The following is a 14,480-nucleotide window of genomic DNA, read 5'->3' on the forward strand; positions in this document are numbered from 1 at the left end:
TCTGTCTTGTTTTGGTTTCAAAACCACACAGTGAAGGACAACTGTCACATACAGATGCGAGTCCTGCCCTCAATTCTACACCTCTAAGGCTGGAGATTGCAACTTTCTAGGTTAGTTCAGAAACTGAGTGATGGTGGGAAACATTCCTGTGGTCACACAGTGACAGAAATCCTCAAGGACAAACTCCAGCCCCTCCTGAGCCATGTGGCTGGAGCCTGGTCCAGCATTGCCCAGGAGCTTCCCGGAGAGACACTCACCAGCCACAGCTGCTTGCCCTCTGGCACTCGAACAACCACAGTCAGATCATTATCGGTAACGTCCAGGACAATCTGTTCCTCAGAAACTACCAGGCTCCGGCACCCGTAGCCGTGTGGGCAGAAAGTGGCAGTGGTCTGACCTGAAAAGACAACAAACCTATTGGTTCCCACATTTGGAACAGATAAGTCACTCTCACTTCATCTTTGCACTCCACAGTGAGCCCACCGTTATTTTCTGGCACCCACTCCGAGGCTTCTGCATACAAGCAGCTTCCCCCAGGTCCTCGCTCTGCTCACCTTGCCAGATGCGCCCACCGTTGATCAACACCTCCACGGGGAAGGCGGGATGGTTGGGCTGGTAGTAGTGCAGGATGAAAGCATAGCGTCCCAGGGTCTGGATCCGACTGTTAAACACAACAGCAGCCTGGCCCGAAATGGGAGAACAAAGAGATAAAAACCTGTATCTTACACCTGTACTCACAACCGGGGTATTTTTTTTATTATTGCAGAAATTGTGCTCTTGTTGCACAACTGTCAGGTCTTGAGACTTTTGGTGAATCAACCCCCCCATGTCTCCACACTCCCCCCTCTAATGGTGCCACCTGCAAAGCTTTTCCTGGGAGCCCAGAGAACCAAGCAGGGTTGGATGGAGCTAAGGCAGGAGAGCCCAGGGGAATTACATGTTCAGGGACAAGTTTAAAGGCCAGATTAAATTCTGAAAATGCTGATTGCAAAATTGCTAATTGCTAAAGCTACTTGATAAAGAAGGAAAGCTTCTCCATGCCCCAGGTGTCCAGTGTCACAGCACCAGCAAACCACGGCGCTACCTGCGGTGGCTGCAGGAGGATGAGCTCTGCAGCGGGGTCAATCGCTGTGGGAGGCCGAGGGGCAGGTTCGACTGGGACCCCAGTTGGAGCCACATGAACAGCCTGAGCCAGGGGGACGTCAGGGGCGATGGGCAGAGCCTGGCCCCCCTCCAAAACGATCGACTGAGAAAGCTTCAGGAACCTCGAGGGAACACAGGAGCTGCTGCAAAACAAGGAGAAAACGGGATTTAAAGATCTGCAACAAGGAAAGGGAGAGGCTATGGGGGTAGCAGATCTGTAGCACCCAGCAGATCACGAAGTGTGCCCGCTGAGGGAGAACTTTCTACCAGGGCCCCAGGGGCTCCGGGACACGGGCTCAGCAGAAGAACAGGAATCTTCCTCAGGCTAATTCCTGTGCAAATATTTATTCAAAGTGATGTCAAAAATTCAGATACAGCGAGTATCTCTTGCCGTATATGAGTACGCAGAGGAAAGCTGACTCAGGACGACACTTGAGTGTCTGCCACGGGAGGCTATGTGGTGTTCAGATAAAGGACCAGCAGCCTGACTTCCAGCCCTCACTCCATGGCTGCCTGCTCCGTGGACAAGGGCAAGGCGCTTCACCTCAGCCCCAGATTTCTTTCTTCTGTATCAAGAACTGAAAAGGCTCCAAACTTGAGGGAAGTGAGGGAAGCAACTGCTTTTGGAAACAGCCACGTTCATGTTAAAACCCTAAGGGACCCGAGGCTCTTACCTGTTGGATGAGAACGTGCCATGGATGCTGATGCAATGCACCTTTGGCTGGATGAACTCCATGGTGAACCGCGCAGCGGGTACGAGGTACACTTTGTGCTGCCACGCGTGAAAGAGAGAGAAAGACACCCGGTTACATGACAGCCTCTGCCACTGGGAGCCCACGGCAGTTTTTGTGCCCACCGTCAGGCTGGCTACTCTAAGCACCTCCTTATGAGACACCTCAGCTAACGTGTGGCAGGTCACACCTCTGATTACTGCCCCTTCTTCCTTGGCACAAACCCTAAGGCATTTAGGACTCCCACATATTTATGGGATTCTTCTATTTTTAGCTAAACAACTGCAAATGCCTTCAAGGTAAAATAGGAATAGGCACTGCCAAACTCCTGCAGAGCTCCCTCTGTAAAGAGCAGCTTCTTCTCCCCATCTTCTCCCAAATCCTAGTCTCACGATTTACTTCAAAACACACCGCTGACCATGCTCTCCGCCTTGGACTGCTCAGGACATCGACTAAGATCTAGTATCCAGGCCAAACAGGACTAGAAAACCCTTCTACAGGCTGGGTATCACTCCTGCCTCTCCTGCTTGCAGCCTGCCAACAGGGAGCCTTACCAGGAAGAAGTCAGCCAGATCAGAGGTGAGCTGAACAGTGGCCTCTGAGGTAAGTTCAAAAGTTGCCATGCGGCTCTGGGAATCCACAGCAATCCCACGACAAAGGAAACTGTAAGAGAAACACAGATTTTGAAGCCAGCCTCGGGCAGGGTCTTGACGTGCCAATTATATGTCCTGAAGGTATTTACACAAAGTCCCTGTAAATCTTCTGATGCCTTTTCTGGCAAGTCATAAGAGTGAAGTTTCTCAAGGACATCCCAGACATTCGTTTCCTATTGTAAAGGTTGGAGTCTGAAGTCAGACACTTCTACAATAAGGGACAGGGTTTGACCTGCACCAACAGCTTTAATAAACCTGCCTGAAGGCCGTTCCCTAATTTGGGGCGCCTAGCAATCTACCCAGCTGTAAAAGGGAGTAGCGAATTGTCTCCTGGCAGAGGCAAGAGGACTATGTTGGCCCAGGTATGTATTTCCCAGGGACGGCTCATCACTAGAATCCACGTCCAGCTAGAATGGGTTTGGACACACACAGCTTAGACATACAAAGCTGAGGTGCTGCTTTGTTCATGGGATGAAGCAGAAAAAGCTCAACTGGGGAGGGCTCTGTCCTTGCCGTGTCAGAGGAGGACCCAACCCTTTCTCCATCTCAGAGATGACCGTACCTGTAGACACAGGGGTAGAAGATGAACGTGCCCTGCTGCGTGGCTAACTGTGGCGAGCTCACAGCAATACCCACTGTCTGCAAAGCGTTGGTGTTGGCATACTCCACCACCAGCACGTATTTCCCAGGCTGGGGAACAGGCAGGGACAGCTGGACTTCCACCTGAAGGACAGACAGAGAGACGACTGAGCAGGGGGCACCTGTCCCACTCCCCATAGTGAGTGTGTGCAGGACGCCCGTGCTACAAACCAGCCCTCTCTGCAGCTGAGGGGACAACAGGCCAACTCTTACCATGTACCGCGTGTGTCCTTGCAAGCCCTTTGCATGCGAGACACTGCTTTTGGGTGCCTTGAACAACAGGGCACGCAAGCACACAGCTGTGAGACTGTGGGGGCAACGATGGGGTGTACGGGGGCGAAAAGCCCTTTCGGTAACCTGCCCGGAGGGTGGTGGGAGCAGAAGGGTGAGCGTGGCAGTGCCCGCGCGAGGAATGAAGCAGAGGCGCCACTCACGTCACTGCCGCTGCACGTGGCCATCCGAGGGTGGGAGGGGGTGAGCTGCTCGGTGGGACACACTCTGGGTAACCGGTTGTCCAGCCGGCACACCGCATCCACCCCTGACGCGGCAGGGAAGCCCTCCACAGACAGGTACTTATACAGGAGGCAACTAAAAGCATTAAGAAAAAAAAAATATTGCAAAGTATGGCTGTTACATCATGATTCTGAGAGTCAAGAGCACCCAGGCAGCCCGATCCCAGCACAATTTGCAAAAGGCTTTGGTACAACACGAGGGTTCCACTGCCTAAGAGTGTGTAGAGGAAGAGATTGTGTACTAGTGAGGGCAGTAACAAAAAGAAGCTTCTCCCCTCACAATGTGCCTTATCCTGGGGACCACTGCTATAGCGGAGGGGACAACGGGTGTCCAAAGCCCCACCAGCCTCCTGGCCAACACGGACAGAGAGGTCCTAGCAGAGCAAGCAGAGGCACTGAGATGCTCTAAGCACTACCAGACTCTGCACGTTCAGTTAAAATAGTCCAGCAAGACTTAAGCCATTGTAGCCATTTTCCAGGGCTGTCGACTGACAGACAACCCAGCACTGGGAACCCAGCCCAGCAGAGGAGAGGGCTATGGTCTTTCGGAGTGAGCTGCCCCTCCAGGGTCCATAAGAACACACAGATGGACTGTGCCATGGATGAGGAGATCTATGTCTCGGCGGAGGTTCAGCGGGCTTTATCAACCATGGCAAAGTGCTCCATTAAGCAGTTTTACTGCATCCAGACCCTCTCAGAGTGTGGACTGTATGTATTTCTTAACCCCAGGACAAGAGGAGCTGAGTAGGTCCCACACGGCACAAAGATGTGGAGAATCCTTACTTCTGGGTGGCTTGTTCGGGGGCTGGCTGGTAGGTACATGGCTCTGTCACCTTCAGCTGCAATATTGGAGCTTCATAGTACGAGCTGGGCAGCAAAACTAGATAGTCCTAGGAGGAGAGATGGGAGAGATGGTTATGTTTGGGACACTTGTCCCTGGGGGGCTGCTGAAGCCCCCTGCGGTGGATGGAGCACAGGCGGGTGGTCCTTACCAGCAGCACACCCTCTGCTTCGACAACCAGAGACCAGGTGTTGGGGTTGAGTACGAAAGGCTCCCCAAAGCTGTTCTGGGGGACGGTGACAAAGGCTGGCTCCGTGCTGGGAGCAAAGACAATCTGCTTGGTCTGCTCTGTACCTGGAGTGGGAGGGACAAGAAGCTGTGAAGGGACTGGGATGGAATACCTGCGGCTGTAAATAGGTGGCTACGGTGAGGGAAGCAGCCCTGCAGTGCAGCGGGGAGTCCCGGGCTCCTGCTCTCTCGGCGCTGCCGTAGCAGATGCACCACAATCCCACACTCTCCCATGAGAGAGACATCCACTCTGAATCTGCTCAGTTGCTTAATGGGAGAGAAAAAAATAATAAATCACTGCAATCCTTAATGCTAATCCACAGCTCTCAGTGTGCTCTGCATCCCCGGACTGCAAAGCACAGTTTTGCACGCCAAGGAGCGTTTTGCCAGCTAGAGAAGGAAGGAACTCATCTGTGAAGAATTTATTCTGAGACAGACAAAAAGAATTGCCCAGATACATTCTTCCTTAGGGATATGGTGACCCCAGCTCCACAGGTGAGATACCTGTATCCTGGCAAACTCTCAGACCCCCATGCTGCGCTCCTGTCTGTCTTGCCAGCCACAGACTTTGCACCTGAGATTTAGACATTAATTTTGATTAACAGGACAGAACGGGTTTAAGACCTGATCCTGCTGCTGTTGCACAGCTCCTTGGCTCAGCTGACACAGTCCCACCACCTTTGAATTCATTAACTTTGGATGCAGTAACGGGACAGCACCTAGAAGCAGGCTGTCTGCCTGTCTGGCAGTCTCAGAAGCGTTTTGAAGAGCACAGGCGGGAGGGATCCACCGCGTATGGCTGCACGGCGAGCAGATGACATGAAGAAGGAAGTGGGGAACACGGCACGCTGACTGTCCTCGTGTGGTATGTGGACATCAAGGCAAAATGCAGAGGGCCAGAAGCTAAAGCAAAAGGGCTTGTGCTACTGCTGGGATGGGTCAGCCCCTTCCCATGCATGGGACATGCTCTGTGACACCCTGGCATCAGCTGGAGCTGAGCCCTGGCTTTCTCAGACAGGAAGCAGAGGTGCGGATGCAAGGAATGAAGAGATTCCCTGAGCAGGCAATGGGAAAGATTTCTTGATAAGCTGAAGTTTCACATCCCTTTGAGATGACACACAACTCAAACCAAGATGGCTTCTGCAGGTGGGGTGAGAGAAAACGGTCTGCAAATCATATACTCGGAGAAGGCTTCCCTTTTTGCAAGCCACATCTTCCAACTTATCTTCTTTCCAGGCTGCTTGTCCTTTCCCATGTGAAGCCCATGCCACCCGGTCAGAAGGTGGCTCAGCATTTCTGGAGCCTACCAAAGAAGCTGCCCTCCTGGATCCCATCGCTGGTGTGTCAGTCTGGCAGCTTACCTTCAGCACTAGAAAAATCATGTTGCTTCTGAGCAAGGAGGGAAGCACATTCTAAGGCAAACGAGCTCTGCTGCTGGATAGATTAAATACTTCCTGAGCATTGGTGGGATCCTAAAGCACGAGCATGGCTCATGCTTCTTTTTCTTTCTGCTGCGTAACACTACTGGCCTTAAAAATAACCAGCTATTTTTCTTCTCAAAAAAAAAAAGTAGAAAAATAGTATCTTGGCGTTTCTAACCTCGCCTATCTCATCAAAGGTAAAACACCTTCCATGTCAATTCAAGACAGAGGAGAGAACTTCACACACTGATAAACTAGGTAGTTGGTGTCGACAGCGTTGTGCTGGGCACATATGGTCTGGAAGAAGAGCTTCGGCAGGACAATGTGGCTGTAGCATCTGAAGGGGTAAAACCAATCAGCCAACCACCCCCTAGGGCACTTGCATGGCCTCAGGTCTGCCCCCATGCAGTCTGGCTCGTATTGATTCCCAGAGTATTTGTTGTCCAGGTCTATAGGCTTGTTCAGCCATCTTTTGGTGGCTCTTCTTGTCCTCCAGCAGCTCACGGCTTGATAAGAAGACGTTGGACCAGAGTGCAATGCCTGTATAACGTGCAATTCCACGCCACTTCCAAACCCAGGGCTGGGGGCCAGCTTGCTGCTGCTTTGTTAAATAAGGGGGGCTGAAAACTCAAACCTTTCAATTGGAAGGGCAGGACTAATGGGATAAAGGCATATGGAAGCGTCTTCTGGAAAGGATGATGCAGAAGGCTGCCTGGGATGGGGAGGAGGTGGCGATGGTGCAGGGGAGCAGAGCGGTCTAGGATCCTTACCTCTCCTTCGTGGCTGATAAGCTGTAATTTTGCCATACACAGTGGCCCCTCCTGAATTAATATACCTCAGGATGACATGGAACAGATAGAGCTCTGCCTCCTTCACGTCTACAGTGACTCTGATTTTATTCTGCAAAAAGCAAAAAAGCACACGGGGCACATGTCACTGGAGGGGAGCAGCTCCTGGTGGCTCACCCGCCTGCCTACCTGCCTGCCTACCTGCCTGCCTGCCTCTTCCCCCTCCCTCGACACCCCCTGGCTCGGCTCTGGCCGGCCACCTGAGATGGGCACACCTGAGATGGGCACACCTGGGGCAGGAAAAGGGGCAGAGGAGCAGTGTCGCAGCGTGGGACGCTCTGAGTTAAATCTAAAAGTGAAAAATGCACTTACAGTTGCCACAAACATTAAACTTTCCTTCCTCAACGACCGAGACCCTCCCTTCCACACTGGCGGGCCCCCGGCTGACGTAGCGGAAGACGAGGCGGAAGAGGTCTGGGGAGGTCACATTGAGAGTCACCACTACCTTGGGCTGGTGGGAGAGAGAAAGGGGAGAGAAGCAGAGCACACCTTCAATTACCTCCACCGCTGACAGCTACCAGCCCAAGCGCAGCCGCTCGGCTCACTGCTCCCAAAGCCACATGCCACACCGCAAGGAGGACACAAGCACTGGCCCTACAACACTGGCCCTACTGCACAGTCACGGCACGGGTCCCTTCTGGGGCCAACCTGCCTGCGGGAAGGGGGTGGAAAGGCTCTGCCCACATCTGGAAGATGCTCTGGCTCAGCAGGGTGGCTCGGCTATCCCTGGGGCAAATCCAAGCCAGAGGAGAGGTTTTAAGAAGTTCTTGCTTTTGTTATTGGCACATTGTTTTTGGGCTTTGTGCTGTAACCAACCAGCGGGTACCAAACGCTGAAGCACCTGCCCCTGTGTTTACGGGGCTCTGCCCAGATGCCCTCAGAGGAGGCTGCAAATGGAGCTGGTGCCTCGGCCTCGGGAGCACGCAATGCTAAGGACTGGTGGTACTAAGAGAGCGTGTGCCATTGATGGGTGCTTCGGGCCTCTGCCTGCCTGGACCATGGTCAGGCAGACCTCAGTTAAGCAGATGCTTAAGTTCAACCCATTTCAAAGAGATCTAAGCACGTGCTTAAACACCCTCCTGCCTACAGGGCAAAGCTGGGGTCTGCCCAGGGAGACTCCTAATGAGGGCTCTGTGCTTCTCGAAGCTCCAGTTACACACCATCGTGCCGCTGGAGAGCAAACTGGAAGGATCTTGCAGACAGAAAACTACAGGTGAGACCTGCCAGCCGAAAGCCATGTGCTATCCCTTCTATCAAGGCCTATTTCTATCTCAGGTGCCAACACTGGATGCAAAACAAAAGCCATGAAATTGAGCATGAGCTCCATCCTTAAGCTCCAAGGCTGGGATTTTCTCAAGGGAGCCTACAGAAGTTTGCTTCTGAGCTCCTAGGTACAAATTCAATGGGAACGACTAATGCATTAGGCCCTTCTGTTATTTCACCTAAGCATGACAAAAGTGAAGACTGAAGGCACACACACCAGAATAAGGAAAATCTAACACAGGACAAGACTGTCAGAGAATCGCTGCCCTGCACCCCGTCCGCAAACACACACACACAGGCGACACTTCCCCAGGGGCCATGCAGAAGATGACTCCAAGGAGAAAAAAAAAAGGTCAACAGATGGAATAGCTTCACTCACAGGGCTTAGACAACTCCAGGTTAGTGTAAACCATTGTTACAGCAAACCATCTAACAGCAAGAGCGGAGGCAGAACGGTAACAAGAGGTCCAAGCTGAACATGGCAGCTAAGGAGGAGCTAGTTTATTTTTGGAAAAGGGAGGGAAGGTTATGCAGAATTGCAGGAAAGAGCAGAGTCAGATGAAAGAGCCGCAAGAAAACCCAGAGACAGTTTATAGACATCCCTGTAAGTAATCACCAAGCTACCACCTTTGTCTCACTGGATTGGGATGTCAGGGGATTCCCAATTTAGGATCTTTCCCCTCATCAGTCTATGCCGTCCCCAGCCCTACAGGAAGTATCTGCGCAAACAGGCTATATATACCCTCTGCTGTTTATGTTGGCCATCGTGTGACTTGCGGGGTTTGAGAAGCACTGGGAGTGAAAGATGTGTGCCAAAAGCACGTCAGTCCTCCACCGGCCGCATCCTCCCCAGGGGGAGCTGGGCTGGGACGGAGACACCAGGCGTACCTGGATGGAGGACATCTGTGCGTATCCTCGCCAGCTGAAGCCCTCAAACTCCAGGGGGTTGTAGCCAAAGCGCACAGCCCGGCCGGCCGGCGTGGTGCCTTCCTCCAGCTCGAACTTCAAGTGGTGAAGATCAGGGAAATAATGGTCCTGCGCGGGTCTGGGGAAGAGAGGGAGCACCGTTACCTGCTGGGCTATTTGGACGGAGCGGCAAGAGGACACCTCCGCCAGGCACACGGCGGATGTGGCAGCAGCCCAGAAGGTGAGGTCCCCATCCTCGCGGTGGCCGAGGACACCTTTCCTGAGGGAGGGAACAGGAGGTGCAGCACCCCAACGTGCGTCTCCCATTGGCAGCTTACTGGGTGCAGGTGGGACCGCGTGTGCTCTGCCGGCAGCGACAAGCTCCGCTCCGCTCCTCGCAGGATGGCCCCAGCGACCCGCCGACGTCGCACTGGCAGCCTGCGGGCAGGAAGCGCCTGTTTACATTCCCGCCGCGCTAACGAGGCTCCTGGTCACTAATCAAAGGCCCGCCCCAGCGGGCCGGGGAGGCTGGGGACACTATTTTTATTCCATTGTATCCGTTTTCATATTGGCCCCAGCCCCACTTGGATCGGCTCCTCTTCCACCTCAGCGCGGAGCTATTTCCAGACAGCTGCAGGAGGAACAAGGTCTGCAAAGGCTCAGCCGCAGCCCTGCCGCCAGCAGCGGCCTCGCTCCCTCTTCCCAGCCCTGCCAGGACCGCGTGGGGCTGGCTGAGAGCAGCCGGATCTCCTCCTTTCCCTCTTCCCATAGCCATGATGGAGAGCAGCCAACCCCACACATCCATGCCCACCTGCTCCCAACAGAAGGAAGGGGTAGAGCTGCAAGGACGTGGCCAATGGTTAAAATGCAACAGTTTCTGGCACCCAAGGGGGTGCCTTTCATTCCCCTGTCTGATGGGACCTGTGCCCAACGGTGCCAAAAGTAAGAACTCAGGTCTCCAGATCCACAGCAAGACCCAATCCCCACTCTGGGCCGTGGTATGATCAAAACCAAGAGGTGGAACATCTCCTGCCCCCTTCTCTCCAAGGCCAACAGTGAGCTGGTAAAGGCAGAGCTGGTTGTCCTCCCTCTCCTCCACCCGACACATCACAAAGGGGGCTCACCTTGGCAGCCAAAGTAATTAGCGTTCTCCATGTTGAAGTAGCCGTCCTTGCACATTGAGCAGAACTGGCCACAGATGTTGGGTTTGCAGAAACACTGCCCATCACCCTAGGAGAGAGCAGAGATGGAAACTCCTTCCCTCCCATCGCTTGTAAAGGCTAAGCTGTTTCTCAAGTTATTTGGATCCTAGTCTGAGATGGCGGAGAGGCATTTTGAGTTTCAGGCTCTACATTGCTTCCTGCGCGTGGGTGGGCCAGATAAGTTAAATTATCCAACAATGCAGGCAAACAAAAATCCAGGCATCCTGGGCCAGAAATATTTAGGTGCCTAATTTATGACAGGTCTTAATCCTATGTTCTCAAGCAAACCCAGATTGTGGTGCAGCCTTTGAGAGCTCAGCGCCAGGACAGGCCTCTCCAGCAGCTGCTGGGACGGAGCTGAAACGCTCCCAGGACACGCTCGGAGGTATCTGGAGGCAGAGAGGAGCAAACCCACCTGCTGGCACTCTGCGATTCCACTGATGGTGCCCTTGGTATCACACTTGCAGCCTGGAGAGAGGGAGATGAAGGAGAAAGCCAGAAAATCAATCAGCCCTGAGAAGAAGCCTGATGGGGGACGGTACCCATCACACCAGAGGACACCAGCTGGGATAAGAGGAGCTGGGAACTGGTCAAGTAGAGGGTAGCGCTGCACAAGGGCTCTCTTTTTATTTTGGACAGTTAGTGTTGGGGACACAACTACCAAAGACATTTGTCTTTTCTGCACATTCCGCCATGAACAATTAAGCGTGCAGTCTGCAGGGAGGGCTGAGAACGACACAACTCATTGCAGGAGCCCTGTGTTTCATCCCAAGCAAAAAGCTCCAGGCTCCAACCTTTCCCCTCTCCAAGTAGGGTTGTGTTACCCAGACCACTCCAGCTCTGAACACGTCACTTCAGGGTGAAGAAGGAAGGAAGGAAGGGTGTCACTGTCAACCAACAGTGCTGGTCCCCGCTGGCTTGGGTTTGGGTCTCACCCCACTACAGAATGGAGGGGACTTTTTGGGGCCATGCAAATGCCATTTCCTTACTCGTGCAGCCGTAGGGGTTCTCTGGAGTCAGGTTCCAGTATAAGGGCTTGCATCTGTCACAAGCTGGGCCTTCAACGTACGCCCGACACGCGCAGGAGCCCTCGGGAGAGAAAAGAGCAGGTGAGAATTGGCACAGTGGTGGCTGAACGTGGTGTGTGTTACTCTGGTGAGGGTAACGGCAGCTTTCAGGATGTGCTTACAGAAGGATTTGCCCCCAAATGAGTAATGGGGATCACATAGGAATGACCTGCAGGGGGTGGTGGGTTTGTTTGATACTCACTGGGGCCAGCGAGGGATCTGCAGTCACCAACCCTGCGGGGTTACAGGAGCCCACTAGAAAAAAGAGGCACAAGGGGGGATTTATGAAGAGATAACTCACCCCCTGCTGCTCCCAAAGGGGGGTATTTCTTCCTTACAAAGCTCTTGGGGGATGGTAAACCCATTCCAACCCAACCTATTCTACGATTTACCAGCACCGCACCGCTCTGTCCCAAGACACCGGAGTCCCCCCCATCAGGGAGGAGAAGGAGGGTACCTTCGCAGTGGGGAAATCCGTAGGCGCCTGGCACGCAGCTATCGCAGCGCAGCCCCGTCACTTTGGGGCGGCAGCTGCACTGCCCCGTGTCCTGGTCGCAGGTGCTGTGCAGGGAGCCCTCCCGGGAGCACTGACACGCTGCAAGAGAGGGGACAGCCACTGCTGGGGCTGCAGGACACAGGGACGCCTGCATTCGCTCACGGCTTCCCACCACCCACCTCTTTTGTCTGCCTGACCTTCACCACCATCAAAGCAGCCAGAAATATGGGTTATAAATAACATACACACTCTTCTTTGCTTTTGGTTAAAAATATGCCATCTTTTAAGAAAAACAATAGAAGCTGCAATGTTTATCACACCTATTCAACATACATTTATGTGTATTTTGGGACAGGGAGAGAAGTTTTGTTTATGGAAAAGGGGAACGGGTGATCTCATCCCCAAAGGTCAGCAACCAGTGACAGATCAGACCCTATGAAAGCCCATTTGCACCCAAACACCCAAGAGCAGCGTTTGGCCATCAGGGTGCCTTGTGGCCACTGTGTGTGAGCAGCAGCCCCGCATCACAGCCATGGCCCTGCCGGCAGCGGGGGACAAGGGCAGGGCAATGGCTCTGGGGCGTCCTGCAGGCCCTGCCTCCTGCGGGCGCAGGCAGAGACCCTCCTGCCCTATCGCATGAAAGGTCAGCAGCTGCCTGGGAGCCGCCTGTGCCCTCCTTCCCCAGCCAGCATTCCTCAAATCCCTGCCAAAGGGGACGTTTTGGGCTGACACCCCCCCAAGACTGGCTAAACATTGTTTGTAAAACAACAGATTTTGAAAAAAAATAAATAAATCAGGTTCTCCTCTTTTTTCCTTGCTGTGACTCCTCTACAGCTCTGCAATTTGGACACTGCTTTGGGAGACAAAAAATAAAAAAGAAATAGTGACTACTGGACTCCTGCGAGACCATTTCATCTCTGTCTCCAGCCTCTTCAAAGGCATATTGCCGGCATCAGCATTTGGAGCAGCGTGCTGCCAGCTGGCTGTGGCTCAGGCCTCTACATTTAGTATGGTGCAAGAGGGTGATGATGCTCTTTTGTTGCTTCAGGGAAATTGTATCACAGATTATTTTTTAATGAGCAGTAAATTCTTGCTGGGAGACAGAAGAGTACATCTGGCTTCCAGTTGGACTGCCGGCAGGGAGGGAGCCGGGGACACTCTGCCCAGAGCCGGGGAGAGCTATTCAGAGTATCTGGGGCCACGGGCACCTGCCAGGGACATCGCTCAGCCCTGGCACCCGCAGCCCTGCAGCGCCCAGGGAAGTGGGTGCAAAGCTCTCACCGTGCCAGCAGACACCTTGAATTTGGGGCGGACACGAAACCCCAAATCCTGATTGTTCACCCCGTTGTAGAATCACGCTCCCGTTGGTTTCGGCACTGCTGCTTCTCCTGTGCATCGGCACGAACCAAGGTGGAGTGAGCCCCAAAGAGCCTGCATGTGTCATGGGAGCCACGTCTGAGCATCTCACGGCACCAGGGTACAATCTGAACGTGCATTTTGAGACTTTGCTCACCCCGTTCGGAGCCCTGCTCTCCCTGGCTGCAGGCACTCCAGCCTGAGGCCAGATGCAATTCAGCGCATGTTTTATGTGCATCTGCTCACAACGCTTTCAGAGAGAGAGAACCTGGACCACAGCTGCTCCCCAGGCCATACTCTGTAGGTCTGTTTCTTAATAGGTTGTGTCCCGGTCTAGGTTAAAAGGCCCGATGTCCAGACTGGGTTTTATTTCCAAACCATGCAGGCAGACCCAAGCTCCTGCCGCTAGTGACAGTGCATGAACCGGGGCAGACAAACCCCACAGCCTCTGGAAAGCATTTCTTCGAGGTGTTTACTCATTAGAGAGTCAGATGAGATAGCCAGGTGAACCGCGCACAGGAAAACTGATTCCTGCTGCAAGAGCCAACTACATTCATATATACACAACCCTGGGAGACGGGTTAGGATAAGGAAAACCATTATAAAGCCAGTAGAAACACCGTTCCCTTCCCTCCCCTTGTGATGTGACGGCGGTTACTCACGTGTGCAGCTGGGGTACCCGTAGAAGCCCAGGGCACATTGGTTGCAGGTGTGTCCCGCAAAATTCAGGTGGCATCGGCACTGACCAGCTGGGCTGCAGTCGTTGTCCACCGCACCCCGGGGGTCGCAGGAGCAAGCTGTAAGAGCAGGACTCTCAACAGTCTAATGGAATGCGTGATCCGTGGCCAACCTCTGCTGGTCTGAATTGTCATTCAGCCCCAAAGGAATTAGCCTTTTCCCTCAGAACTAAATTAATTACTTAATCCCCTAGAAAGACAGGCAATATTTTCAGTAAGAGTCACAGCCCTACCAGGAAAATGACACTGAGGGTTTTTTTACAGCCCATTCAACGTTCCTCAGCAGTTCAGTAGGCTAACGCACTAAAAAGACAGACAAAAAAAGCCATGGGCTGAGACACCAGGTCACAGCAGGGCTGTGACGAGGAAGTGTGACCGATAAAAACTGCTTTGTCTTCCAGGCTTTGGCATGATCGACGATCTCCAGAACAAGCCTG

General features: G+C 53.3%; 1 protein-coding gene across 1 annotated transcript in view; it reads right to left on the bottom strand.

Moving 5' to 3' along the window:
- The window catches only part of LAMA5 (laminin subunit alpha 5), a 91,620-nt gene that overhangs the window by 21,336 nt on the left and 55,804 nt on the right, over nt 1–14,480 (bottom strand). Inside the window, exons 15-32 of the mRNA XM_074156845.1 lie at nt 13,969–14,103; nt 11,912–12,049; nt 11,657–11,709; nt 11,377–11,476; nt 10,803–10,855; nt 10,310–10,415; nt 9,524–9,623; nt 9,168–9,324; nt 7,329–7,467; nt 4,671–4,813; nt 4,462–4,568; nt 3,601–3,754; nt 3,090–3,250; nt 2,429–2,537; nt 1,818–1,915; nt 1,085–1,286; nt 555–681; nt 258–397 (exon numbers count right to left, since the gene is read on the bottom strand). Of these exons, the coding sequence (XP_074012946.1) occupies nt 258–397; nt 555–681; nt 1,085–1,286; nt 1,818–1,915; nt 2,429–2,537; nt 3,090–3,250; nt 3,601–3,754; nt 4,462–4,568; nt 4,671–4,813; nt 7,329–7,467; nt 9,168–9,324; nt 9,524–9,623; nt 10,310–10,415; nt 10,803–10,855; nt 11,377–11,476; nt 11,657–11,709; nt 11,912–12,049; nt 13,969–14,103 (2,222 nt within the window). The remainder of the gene's footprint in view (nt 1–257; nt 398–554; nt 682–1,084; nt 1,287–1,817; nt 1,916–2,428; nt 2,538–3,089; nt 3,251–3,600; nt 3,755–4,461; nt 4,569–4,670; nt 4,814–7,328; nt 7,468–9,167; nt 9,325–9,523; nt 9,624–10,309; nt 10,416–10,802; nt 10,856–11,376; nt 11,477–11,656; nt 11,710–11,911; nt 12,050–13,968; nt 14,104–14,480) is intronic.

This window comes from Numenius arquata, chromosome 12 (assembly GCF_964106895.1).
Source record: "Numenius arquata chromosome 12, bNumArq3.hap1.1, whole genome shotgun sequence".
Lineage (NCBI taxonomy): Eukaryota > Metazoa > Chordata > Aves > Charadriiformes > Scolopacidae > Numenius > Numenius arquata.